Genomic DNA, 12,374 nt, shown 5'->3' with positions numbered 1-12,374 from the left:
GATATTTCTGAATATTTTTCCACTGAATAATTTTTTAAAAGATTATTATTTGAAATTATTTAGAATTGAGTTATTTAGAAAAAACTAATATCTGTTATCTGCGTTGCAAAAACATATTTATTTTTTTACATTTAATTAATTATATTTATGAACTCAAAAAATGCAGTAAAATAATTATTTTTAACTATCATAATATGATAAAATTTCTATTAATAATTCTGATTTAGCGTGAATAACACATTATCTAATAGCACGCGATTTGCATCGGATATAAATCGGTCCAAAACTGATGGTTTTTTTGTCGTCGAGGGTTTCAGTAGAGGGAGTCTATCAAAGGCGCGCCGCCGACTTTATATATCGCTGTCCGACTCATTCGTCGGTGTTCCACTGATGTGGACATAACGCGTACAAGTGTTATGCCAATAGAAAAACGCATACGTTCACACACAATGGACCTTTGTCAAAGTGCACATAATAGACATCATTGGGAATGTATAGAGACCACATGTTAATGGATTTTTATAAAAAAAGTTATGAAAAAGTTCTCTCTCTTTCTCTTTCTCTCTGTTCTTTCACACAAAAGAACGTGGTCTTTATTGCGTGAACTTTTCTACGAAATTTTATAATTAATTTTTTTAGAATAATGATTAAAATTAAGTGTGATAATATAAATTAAATTTTATTTAACATTGATATTATTACGCATTACGCATAATTAACAATTAATAATATAATTGTATAATATTGTATAATCAATGATATAGATAAATAATAATGTAATTACACAGTTAGAGAGAGATAGATGCAATTAATGATGAAACCGCAATAGTAAACGTACGAGAGCAAGATATCTTTTATTATATTTCAAAATCGTGCAGTTATAAAAATCACAAAATGGATTAAATATGTTTTAAGAATTTTTCAATTAAATTTTTTTAATTAAAAAGGGAACAAAACACAGGTTTCTGTTTATATGTATATATATATATCGTCAGTAGGATACAAATAATATTTATTTCTTATCATTTTTTTTTAAATATAATTTTTCGAAATACTTGTATATTTCTTTATAATTCACACTGAAATTTAATGTCGATCGAAATAACATTCCTTGCGAACGACGTTACATTTCTTGGCAGATATATTATATTGGTTATATTCGGAGATAGAGAGTCTCTTCAATTTTGTTCGCGGTATCTTAACGCACTTCGCACGATGCATCTCTGCGTGAAAGAAAGCCCGGATGCGCGATAAGTATTGAATCATTCTCCACGCCATTTGTGGAATGTTCTTCGCGCGCGCGAGATATTTCTACACCTGCGAGAATCCTTTCAAAGAGGAACTTCTTTGTGGAATTTTCTCACAAAAGATGCCATACGAATGCCATACTTTGTACAGAATGTAGCAGCTAATTCGCATACACACGAAAAATCATTCTTTGAAAATCGCGTATCTCTTATAAATTAAAAAAAATAGAAAATACAATAATTTCTCTCAGAGGTGAAGCAAAAATACATTTGCGATTCTTTCACGGTTGAGTTTCAACCGTATTTACATAGAACGCAATCTTCAGACATTAGGCAAATGAGACCACTAGAGTGACAGCCACTTTAGCGCGGCTGATTTTGGTCGCTTTTATGTTTAAATGATCAAACGTATGCGATTTCCATTGATTTTCTCCCTCGTTGAAAAAGTAAGAGGGTCGAGAAATTATTCTGTTGAGAGTTACGCGACGAAGAGAGAACACGTCGTCTGGCACCGATGTATATTTTGTTTTTGCAAGCACCAATGTAAATTCACGGCACACCGGCCGCGGCGGAAGTGAAGCGGCAAAGAAACGCGTTATGTAACTAAGTCAAAATGCAGATGAGTCTTCCGACCGAGTGGTCCGACCTCAGGAATGTAGATGACACTTAGGGATAATTGAGAAGTGGAAATTCTCGTGGTTTTAAGACGCGGAGAGAAGGAAGGTGCTCGGGAAAATACGAAATTCTTCGTGACCTCCTAGTGATCTCGTATCCCCGATGAAGAAAAATTTAAACTTGGCTTTACGATTCATTTTTACGACCGAAATATCTCTCCTTCAGTTCCAATTTTAGAAAATATTTCGTGCGCAGTTCCAATCGCCATATCCATATTCATCTCATTTATTATTTGTTCCGAGATAAATTCTTTGAAACAAAACGCAAATATTTCACGAGTAACCAAATATAGTTTTAAAATGCACTATTCTTTCTCGTTAGAAATTAAATTATTTTTAATAATTTTTTGATATAATAAAAATAATATTTTTATGTGTGTGGGATAAAATAGAAACTTTACTTTCTTTACAACTTTAGAGTTTTACAACTTATAGAACTTTGCATATTATAGAATTTTATAATTTATTATAGTCTCTTGTATATAAAATTTAATATATTCTTCATTTTTTTCATTTTAGATAATAATTAATGTAATTATAATGCATTATAAACGTAAGAAGATTTTTTTATAATTATGAAAGACAAGCTCAGTATTTCTTTTTGAAAAAGATTAACAACGGAGGACGCTTTGCCGTTCGACAAACTTTTTATTTGTCTTTAGTCTTTTATAATGACTAGCTAACTCGGAATTATACTTAAATATCTTCACTGTTAAAGAGCCATTGATTAGAGCAGTTTATCACAAACAGCAAGTTGCTACAATTCTGCGACGGAATAAGAATTCGCAATTTGTTACAAGGCATCGTCGTCGTATGAATTTGTAATACCCGATACGACCAGTTACTTCGCCCTACGTTCTGTTTCAGAATAGCAGTCTTGTCAAGGAAGCTCGTTAAATATTTGATCGCAGGTCATCGTAAAGTAGGCGATCGTTGAGACGACTTTTGCATCTGCAAAGCACTACTTGCATGTGCAAAGGTTTTGCCTTTTAGCCTATTTTATTGTTACACTAGTCGCGTTAATAATTTTAAACTAAATTATATATAAATTAAATTTATTAAAGGAATAATAAAATAAATTATAAAATACATTAAATGTTATAATAAATTTTAAAATATTAAACTATAGCAAAGAAATTAGAATTTAAAAAATGTTAATTAATAACAAAGGAATTAAATAATCAATAAATAAATTATAACAAAACTAGAGCTGTGAATAATTGCTGTTCAGTTATACGAGAATTCCGCGGTTTCGCGAATAATCGAGAAAGTATACATGTCTCGATTGAAAAAAATATTCGAGAGCATTGTCGAAAGCATTGTCTAACAATAAACGTAACGAGAGAGAAAAAACTACTTGTAGATGAAGAGATGTCTTACCATTTTCAAATTATCCAGCCTGTCGGCACGTACCTTCGATCTTATCTACAACAGACAAGTGTTTTACGAACACTTTCAGAGGCTCGGGTCCTATTATTGATACGATTAAATAAAATAATGCGACCGGAAGAGGGTCGGGTGCGAGAAAGAGAGAAGGGAAAAGGAGATCATATATATATATATATATATATAACCGCGTGAAGATCTACGAACGGACATGCGACGTAGGACGTAGAGTCGAATGATTGATGTATAAGCCACCTAATCCCGTACAGGCAATCCCCAAAGCTTGCGTAAATTAAATTGGGAATCTAGCACGAAATTAGGATAAATCTATTATCCGGCTATGTATATACGTTAGGCTCTGGTATATGAATGTGTCTGTGTGTGTATGTGTGTATATATAGACTACTCTTGCCGTTGTGACTCATGCAATTTGGGGCTCACGACATAAGCGATTTTTCGTGCGGATTTTTACATTTGAACGGGAATAGCAAGTGTAATATAGAACGAAAGAGCGCTGTTCGTGTCCGAACAAAGAGGGTTTGATTCGATTATAGAATTTCAGCCCGGGATGTACGCGTGGGAAGATGCGCAGAGGATCGACCGTGCTTCTTCCTTCCTTTTAACCGCGACTGCCAATCTCGAGTCAATTTTCCCTTCGCAATAAAAAAAAAATGCCGTGGCATAATATCTTCGAACTAATAAAGTATTAAAAATGAAGAATTTTTCACAAATTGATTTTTAGACCTAAAAGTCTGCTTTACAAAAAAAATAACATTTAGAAATATATAGTTAGAATTTAAAATATAAATTTCTAAAATATAGAGAGAAAAAAGGTCACACACACACATCTGTCGTAAGTTTCGCTGGAGACGTTTATGTTTTAACAGGGTCAGGACTCTCGTTAACAATGATGACACCTGTTTTACGTCGGTCCATTATCGTGAAGCTGAAAGAGCATCGTTGTAACAGTGCAAGACGACGATTTTAACTGATTTTAGAGACATTGCTCGCGAGAGACATTACGACATAACGATGTCATGCACCGCGTGATAGACGATGGTGCGAATCCCGAATACGAGAAATTTCAGTACCGTAGCGTATCCTATAAAATTCGTTTTATAGGATACGCTATTCTCGTGCACGTTCGTTATTCGCCTTCGTAAAGATGAACCAATCAATCTTCTCTCGCTAACGTGGTTCGAGTTGAAAAGTTTTTAAAAGAGAATTCCTTTCGTCTCTCTGAAATTTATTCGACAGGCCGTATATTTGTAATTTTTTTTATTTTTAGGAGGATTTATCATATATCCGCGAATATCGATTAGAGGAAAGATTTTAATAGTACAAGTGACAGAGACATAAAAGTTAGAATTACGTCGGATGAAATTTAGCGAACATGTAAAATTAATTAAAGATAACGCATCAAAATCCATTTCTTTTTTTTTTCCGCGTATAACGTTCATATATGATAAGATAAATGAATATGGTTATATTTCGAGAACACATTCGAGGGAATATATTTTGTTGGCATGTTTTATCCGCATGTTTTGTCGACGTTCGTTCACATTGCAAATTAAATGACTGTCACTCGAAATTCTCATTTTCCAATAAGCATAGCTAATTAAAGGTCGGTATATAAATATTACACGCGCGCTGTTCCGCATTTGTTAATACATATAATATATTTTCTGTCTCATTTTATTGCGTTTCCTCGTTGTAACATATTAAAATTAATTATAGAGGATACGTTGTCGTGCGCGTAGGAGTGACCAGTTGTCTGCCCGCTGTAATTACAATAAAACTGTTATTAAATTTAAATCCGATTCAACAAAGTTTTCAATAAACAATACACATGCGTTATTTGCCGCACGAATACGTAATAACAGAATCGGGAGCTTCGGGAGTGTGTAGTATACGAAAATAATATATTTATTACTTTCTATCCGCCGGGGATGGATTCGAATTCGAATTTTATTTATGATTGTTCGTGTGAAAATTTTTCACTCATAGTATAGATATTTGCGAAACTCTTTAGGAAAAGAATTTTTAATCTCGCTTTTAGTATTATAATTTCTGTATAACATTATGCATTTACCTCGATAAAATATTGTTTTCACAATAATTTTTGAAAAATAAATTTTTACATTATTTTTGCATTTTTTAATCTATTTCATTTTTTTACATAACATGTATTTTATGCGCGCAAGAAGAGAAAAAAATGTCGATAAAATATTTTATATGCTAACATTTAATGTAAAGATATATTAAGTTTAATATATTTTATTAATATACATATATTTCGCAACGATATTTTTTTATAAAAATATATATTAACTACGTACATAGAATATCTATCTTTTCTAATTTTGTCTATTTTTTTGTAATTATCTAATTTTATTAAATTATTTATTATTCTAATTTTTCTATTTTGTATAACATTTTGTATTTTTGTGTTGCTTCTTTTTATATTGAGAGAAATAGTTTCGTTTGTGTGTATATTTTATCGTGCTTTCCGCTTCAATTTTATTCCACATAAATTATTCATGAATCGATCCGTATCGATTTAGAGAAAGAATGTGCATCCGATTTCCGTCACATAAGATTTTAAACCGAAGTTCATGGAGAATACATCTATCTGAATATTTGAAAATGTGGATAGTAGAATGCGAGAAAAAGGATACGACGCGCGTCGTCTTCTCACAGCTATGCTTTTAGAGCGCGTCGGAAGAAATTGTGTGAGAGAATAATGGCATTGTCACTTAACATCAAAGTGATGTAAATCGATGCTTTGTGGCGGGATATAATGTATATGATATATCGATTATATGTAGGCGGTGAAATTCCTTTTGACGTCTAAAGAGGCAGTATACTTTCTACCTCGTCTTATACGTGTTTGAAAAAAAAATATATATATAAAAGTTACTTTTTGTTTCTTTTTTAAAGAAATAATTACATATAGAAATTATTTATTTTATATTTTATTTTTTATGATACAAACATATCTTGGAAAATGGCATCGTTATTAAATATTTATTTTTACAGTAAATTTATTATCGAATTTTAGATAAATATAAATTATATATTAATTATAATATACATTATATACAATGAGGAGAATAATTACGTGTAACATCAATAAAATTGTAGAATTGTATAGATGACAAAAATACATGAATTTTACATTTAGAAATATCATGTTCTCGAAAAAGAAAATCTTTTTCCATAAAATAATTAAACATTATATATAAAGAAATTATAAAAATAATGCATATTTATAAATTTTATATATACATATATATTTAGATAAAAATCTGATAAATTTACAATCGATGTTTGATTACGATGCCAGAGACCCGTGACTAAAACAATTATCTCGTTCCAGGACGCGTTTAATTCTGATTTGCGATCATTAAGTGTGTAATTAACAGCCGCCTGTTGGCCGCGAGATTTCCCGATCCTCCCGTGCTCGTCGTGGAGTGTAATTTGTCGTACAAACGCGAAACGTTGCCCGCGGCGTGTCTGCAGCAGGCGATTATCCGTGAAATCGTGGCGATCGTGTCTGATCGTCGGTATATCAACAAGCTCGAACATTTGAGAATGTCGCGTTTAAATAAACGAGATTTCCCGATTCGCGGAGCGAGGGACGGGAAATGGATGAGATGCTATTTCGGTGGTCAAAAAAAAAAAAAAAAAACCCCGGGATGCGATCGGGATGTAACGGCTGTGTGCACGTGCTCGTAGTAGAATATGTGCTCCACGGTTTCAGTAATGGCCATTTCTGTACACTGCGCGAATGCACGCATCGATCAATAAAGAGCGATTGCCGCCGCAGCCTTCCGCACCTCGCGCTCATCGACTGTTGACTGTGTACAGTCGATGTGTTGGAAGCTGGAAGCAGAGCTTGATAGAAAGGGAGAGGTGAAAAAGAGAGGAGGGATTCTCTATGAGACCATTCGTCTCTTGGGGTCTGGAGTTTATGGTCGAGCCGAACCCGACGTAACTGTCCGTGCAAATGGTCCATTTGTAAGATATTTTTCTTCTTTCGACGAATGAAAAAGAAAACGTACTCTTTTGCATTGTAGTAATTATCAAATTTAATTCGTTTTGCTCTTTTATCTTATTTTTATTAAATTTTATTATTATATTTAAGCTTATTGTGCTAAAATTTCTATTTCTTTAACAATTTATATATAGACGCATATTTCTACTATTTTATTTTCATATTTTTTGGATCCTTTTGGAATAAACTCATACTTTTTTTCATCATATATCCCTTAGACTGATTTAAAATGCAGGTTGACTTGCGAATGGGGAGACGGTCTTATCTGAATTAAAAAGCGAGGGTTTCGTAATCCTTCATGTGTAAAATTGTTTCACGCGTTTAAAGGTTTCAAGTATCACGCAGAAACGAATTGTTCTCGCCTGAGGGAAACTTTTCTGTTTATACAATTGCGAATCGAATTCTATGCGATCGATAAATTTATTACGATCTTTTATGTTAGAATAGATAAGAATAGAATAGATAAGAACAAATTCTTTATTGCCATTATCGTTGACAGGATCAAAATATGCGAGGAAAATGCGGGAATATGAATAAACGTCTCAACGTATCGTAATAACGTATCATAAGTTTGACATGAATAATCCAACTATAAGCTGCCGTGCTTCCTTCTCTCTTCTCCCAAGACGAAACCATTAAAGCAATAGACTTCGTGACATTATAAATGCGAGAGCACCTGCGACACATTGAAGCTCGTATTTTCGCCGCGCATTTAGCACCAAATGTGACCGGCTATGAGTTTTGAATTTGATTCATTTAATAATGCAGTTGATGGATACAATAGTGTAGATATAAGATACAAATTAATTAATTAATTGAAAAATTAATTAAAATTGAAAATAATTTTTTAACGATATTTTATAATAAGACAGACTTTTAACAATATTTTTTTAACGATAATATAATTAATGTTTGTATCATCTTATGTTACGAATTCTTTCACATCGCGTAGAGACGTGAAAAATTGAGAACATACCACAATCGGATTGAATTTCGATATTGAGATAAAATATAATTATATCAACGTTAAAATTAATACTTTAATCTCAAATTTATTTTAATAACATTTTCTAATATTCTTATTAACTCTTTGTCAGTGCCAGAGCATTCTATAGGATTCATATTTTAAGAATATTTAATATTTTATATATTAATATTAATTATATAATTATTATATAATATAAATAGATTAATATTTTTAAAACTCATGCGATAATTGAAACAAATATTTTATATGAGCACAATGAGAGATTCTATATCCTGAAAATCATGATAATCGTGGGACAATATGATATGGAAAGAATTTTATGAGAATTTCTCTGATTAATATTTATCACGATAAAAATAATAATATCTATCAGAATAAAATATAAAATATGTTTGATCAATTTTATTAAACTGCATAGTAAAATTAATCAAACATATTTTATTGTAATAGATATTATATTTTTTATTGTGATAAATATTAATCAGAGAAATTGTCATAAAATTCTTTCCATACCATATTGTCCCACGATTACCATGATTTTCAAGATAAATTCTAAGAGAAAATTCTCTCTGTGCATTGTATAAAAATAATGTTTTAATAATTTGTACAAACAATATAGTTTTTAATATATAAAATATCAGTGGAATTTTAAAAACACATTTCTTTTCCTTTTAATTATCATGTACAAATATTTTTAAGAAAGAGAAAAGTATTTAAGAATAAGTGTGGAAATCTATTATAAAAATTTATCCTACAATATACATACATATATAAATGATATTTTGCTATGGATCATATTCTTATTAATTTTTCACTGGCGCACGCCGAAGCATTTCATAGAATCTATATTTTAAGAATTTTTTTATAAAACCCATGCAATAACTAAAACAAATATTTTATGTGAGCATATATTGTACAAAAATATCAATAGGTTTTAATTTGATATAATATTGCGTTTTCTTTTAATTATCACGTACAAGTTATATTTTTTAACAGAGAAAACTATTTAAGAATACACATACCTATATACATATATATATATATATATATATATATATATATATATAATTGAAAAATCCATTAAAATTAAAAATAAAAAATTTATTCCACGTAATTAATCCTGCTGTGTGCGACTGTGTTATGTCGTTTGTTGTCCAAAGATATAATATTTTAATGTCTTCATCATTTTCTTCCCGTATGATATACTCATTATATAATTAATTGACTAATTGATAACAGGTGGAATAAAGAATCGAATTTTTTAATCGACGCGCCAAACGCATTAGAAAATGAGCCAATCACATGATTCGACGAATTTTCTATTAGCGCCGATAGTTCGCGTCGTGCTTGCCCCCCCCCCCCCTTCTCCCACAGTCATGTCTTGACCGCTGCTTACTTCACACGTGTTTTTACTTGCTCCTTACTTCCTCGCCGATGCGTACGATAGTGCGTTAGCAGCAGGCAATCTTCTCTCGATGTACGTATATAATAATGCTACGCATATCATCGTGCAGCTCACAATGATATGCGTATATCGATATTCGTCAATTTCGCGATCTAAGCCATTAATTCGGCGGATTCACTTTGTTGATCCTTCATCATCGTGCATATTTCCTTCATGTTGCAGTGCTTGTCGTCCAGCACCACCAAAGCAGACGCGGAAAGGAGGAATATCAGGGAATATCGAGGAACATCGAAAGGAGCATCGGGATACGCGATGAAAGGAGCATTGTCGGGATAAGAGGGACAATGATCCTGTTCGCTCGTGATATTCGTGAAGTAATCATCGCTCGTCCGCCATGATGGTCCGCCATGATGGCCGCTGGCCGCCGCGATCGGAGTTTTGCAGCCAATTCGAGATAAGCGCGGATACCGGGAGTGCCGAATCAGTATTTACGGGCGATCGTGTGTATGTATCTATGAATTTCGGCGTCATTAATCCGTACAGTTGTGATGGTAACATGTAATCGAGAACGTTCGGCTGAATTTCTCGCCGCTTTCGTCGAAACGGTGCAATATATATTCCTATAAACGCGCGCGTATGTAGTGGTTCTCTCGTATCATATTTCGCGAATCGCGAGTGTGTGACGAGGTATCGAGGAATGTATCGAGGACTGGAAGGAGCGTCAAAGGATCATCAAGGGAGATTCATCGGCTACGTCGTTATAAAGAGTGAGTCCATGTAAACATTTTTCTAACCTTTAAGTCGAAACATTAGTTTGTGATATTAAACGGTGATCTGCAATTCGAATATAGTTTATGCAATAAATATACTTTTTTGGAGATTCTAAATTAACTATAGAATGTATAAAATTATTTACTATACATATATTTTATGCGTTTTGTTTATACATATTTTAAATATATATTTTTTTAAAGAAAATTTTATATTTTAAATTATTTCTTTATTATTTATTGCACGTAGTTTTTTTTTCCAGAAAGTAAGAAATATATAGAAAATGTAATTCAATCAAGTATAATGTTTCGATTTAAAAGTTAATTATTTTACGAGGGGTTGGTCACTAGTGGTTATAGTATTTGTATATATATACAAAATTACCCTTGATACGGATTACCTTTAAATTACCTCAGATTACTTAAGTTTACCTAATACTACCTCAGATTACTTTAAGATTACCTAATACAAATTATGCCCATCATACTTAGAATTTAGAATGATATCTTCTTCGATTTTATATTCCCTTTTTTTAATTTAAAATTATTCTTAAAGAATTTTTTTTTATATATATTTTAATTGATTTGTTGTAAACAGTAAACATTTTTTTTATTTTAAAACATTAAAAAAAATTTTTTTGATATATTTTAAAAATATTTTTAAAAATGTTGGGAATGAAAATTTAATTTTTGTTACTGTTAGTTGTTTTCTTTGCAATACACATCCATAAAAATAAAGTGCGGTAAAAATGAAAATAATACCGGAATTACCGGCAGAATATTCAATACATGAAAATTGTAATATAGGTTTTGTTTTACCGTTAAGTGACGATGGCTTATCAAAAGTTGTAGATAAGAATGCATTTCGCAATTTTTAAATGCTCGTGTGTTTGTGGCCTGAGAGAGAAAGACGTGGTACCGCGAAAACCTAACAACGACAATTCTTAAATTATAAAAAAGCACGTTTTTACGAAGCGTCGACTCTAAAAATCGACTGCAAATGTATATATATATATTATTGTAAAAAGATACAATTCATCAATGACGTTCACTAAGTTCAAAAATTAAAGATTACCTTAGATTTCCTATTAAATTATCCAAGATTACCTGAGAATGCTAAAGATTATTTAGAATTACCAAAAATTACCTTGGATTGCGCAAAATTTCCTTTGGATTGCCGCTGAATTACCTAGCCCTTGTACAAAAATTACCTCAGTGACCAACCCCTCGTTATTTTATAAATACATTTCTAAGAATATATAAAAATAAATAACTGAGAAATGTGAGAGAAAAGAGAGAAATATAAAATGAAACATTAGTGCTTGACGATATATAAATAAGATAACATTTTTATAAGTTGTCTAACATATATGTGTCAAATACAATAAGCAATGTTCGAAAGATTATTCTTGGATTATTTTAAACGTGTCTTTTATACGTGTATAAAAGATAATAATTAAAAACTTGTCACTATTATAACGGCTACAATACCTCGAATATTAATTTACGTAAACACGAAAGTCCTTTGTTTATTATTTCCGCGAATTATCAGAGAAGTCACGGGCTATCGAGGACAAAATCGCTCGCGTGGGTGCTTTAATCGCGGCGATTTATCCTGTGAACGAGGACGCGATTGAAACCGCAATTCAATGGAAATGGCCCGGGGTCCCCTTTCACGACGCATTTTCTTTGAGGGCGCGAAGTGACAAGCTGGTGAAATAGATGGGGGAGAAGACACGGCGTTAAAATTCCGCGTCGCTCTATCTTTCCCCGACATAATATATATAGAGAGAACGTGCGATATATAAAACTAGATCGCGCGCGAACTCGGCGCGTATATACTTTTT

The 12,374-nt window shown here is 31.9% G+C and overlaps 2 protein-coding genes across 5 annotated transcripts in view; one reads left to right on the top strand and one right to left on the bottom strand.

Moving 5' to 3' along the window:
- The window catches only part of 5-ht7 (5-hydroxytryptamine receptor 7), a 114,392-nt gene that overhangs the window by 7,759 nt on the left and 94,259 nt on the right, over positions 1-12,374 (bottom strand). For 2 of the 4 annotated variants that reach the window (XM_083037074.1, XM_083037077.1), the window contains one exon: positions 3,302-3,346. The exons of the other annotated variants lie outside the window; for them this stretch is intronic. In XM_083037074.1, coding sequence (XP_082893200.1) covers positions 3,302-3,346 — 45 coding nt within the window. The remainder of the gene's footprint in view (positions 1-3,301; positions 3,347-12,374) is intronic. 4 annotated transcript variants of the gene reach the window in all.
- The window catches only part of LOC145935620 (uncharacterized), a 39,525-nt gene that overhangs the window by 13,824 nt on the left and 13,327 nt on the right, over positions 1-12,374 (top strand). Inside the window, exon 3 of the mRNA XM_083037107.1 lies at positions 9,980-10,524. Within this exon, the coding sequence (XP_082893233.1) occupies positions 9,980-10,155 (176 nt within the window). The 3' untranslated portion in view covers positions 10,156-10,524. The remainder of the gene's footprint in view (positions 1-9,979; positions 10,525-12,374) is intronic.

The sequence above is a fragment of the Prenolepis imparis genome, unplaced genomic scaffold (genome assembly GCF_030444845.1).
Source record: "Prenolepis imparis isolate NDT839.2.m4 unplaced genomic scaffold, iyPreImpa1.0 SCAF_1, whole genome shotgun sequence".
NCBI lineage: Eukaryota > Metazoa > Arthropoda > Insecta > Hymenoptera > Formicidae > Prenolepis > Prenolepis imparis.
The sequence above is the reverse complement of the archived record's forward strand: the minus strand, read 5'-3'. Positions and strand labels throughout refer to the sequence as shown.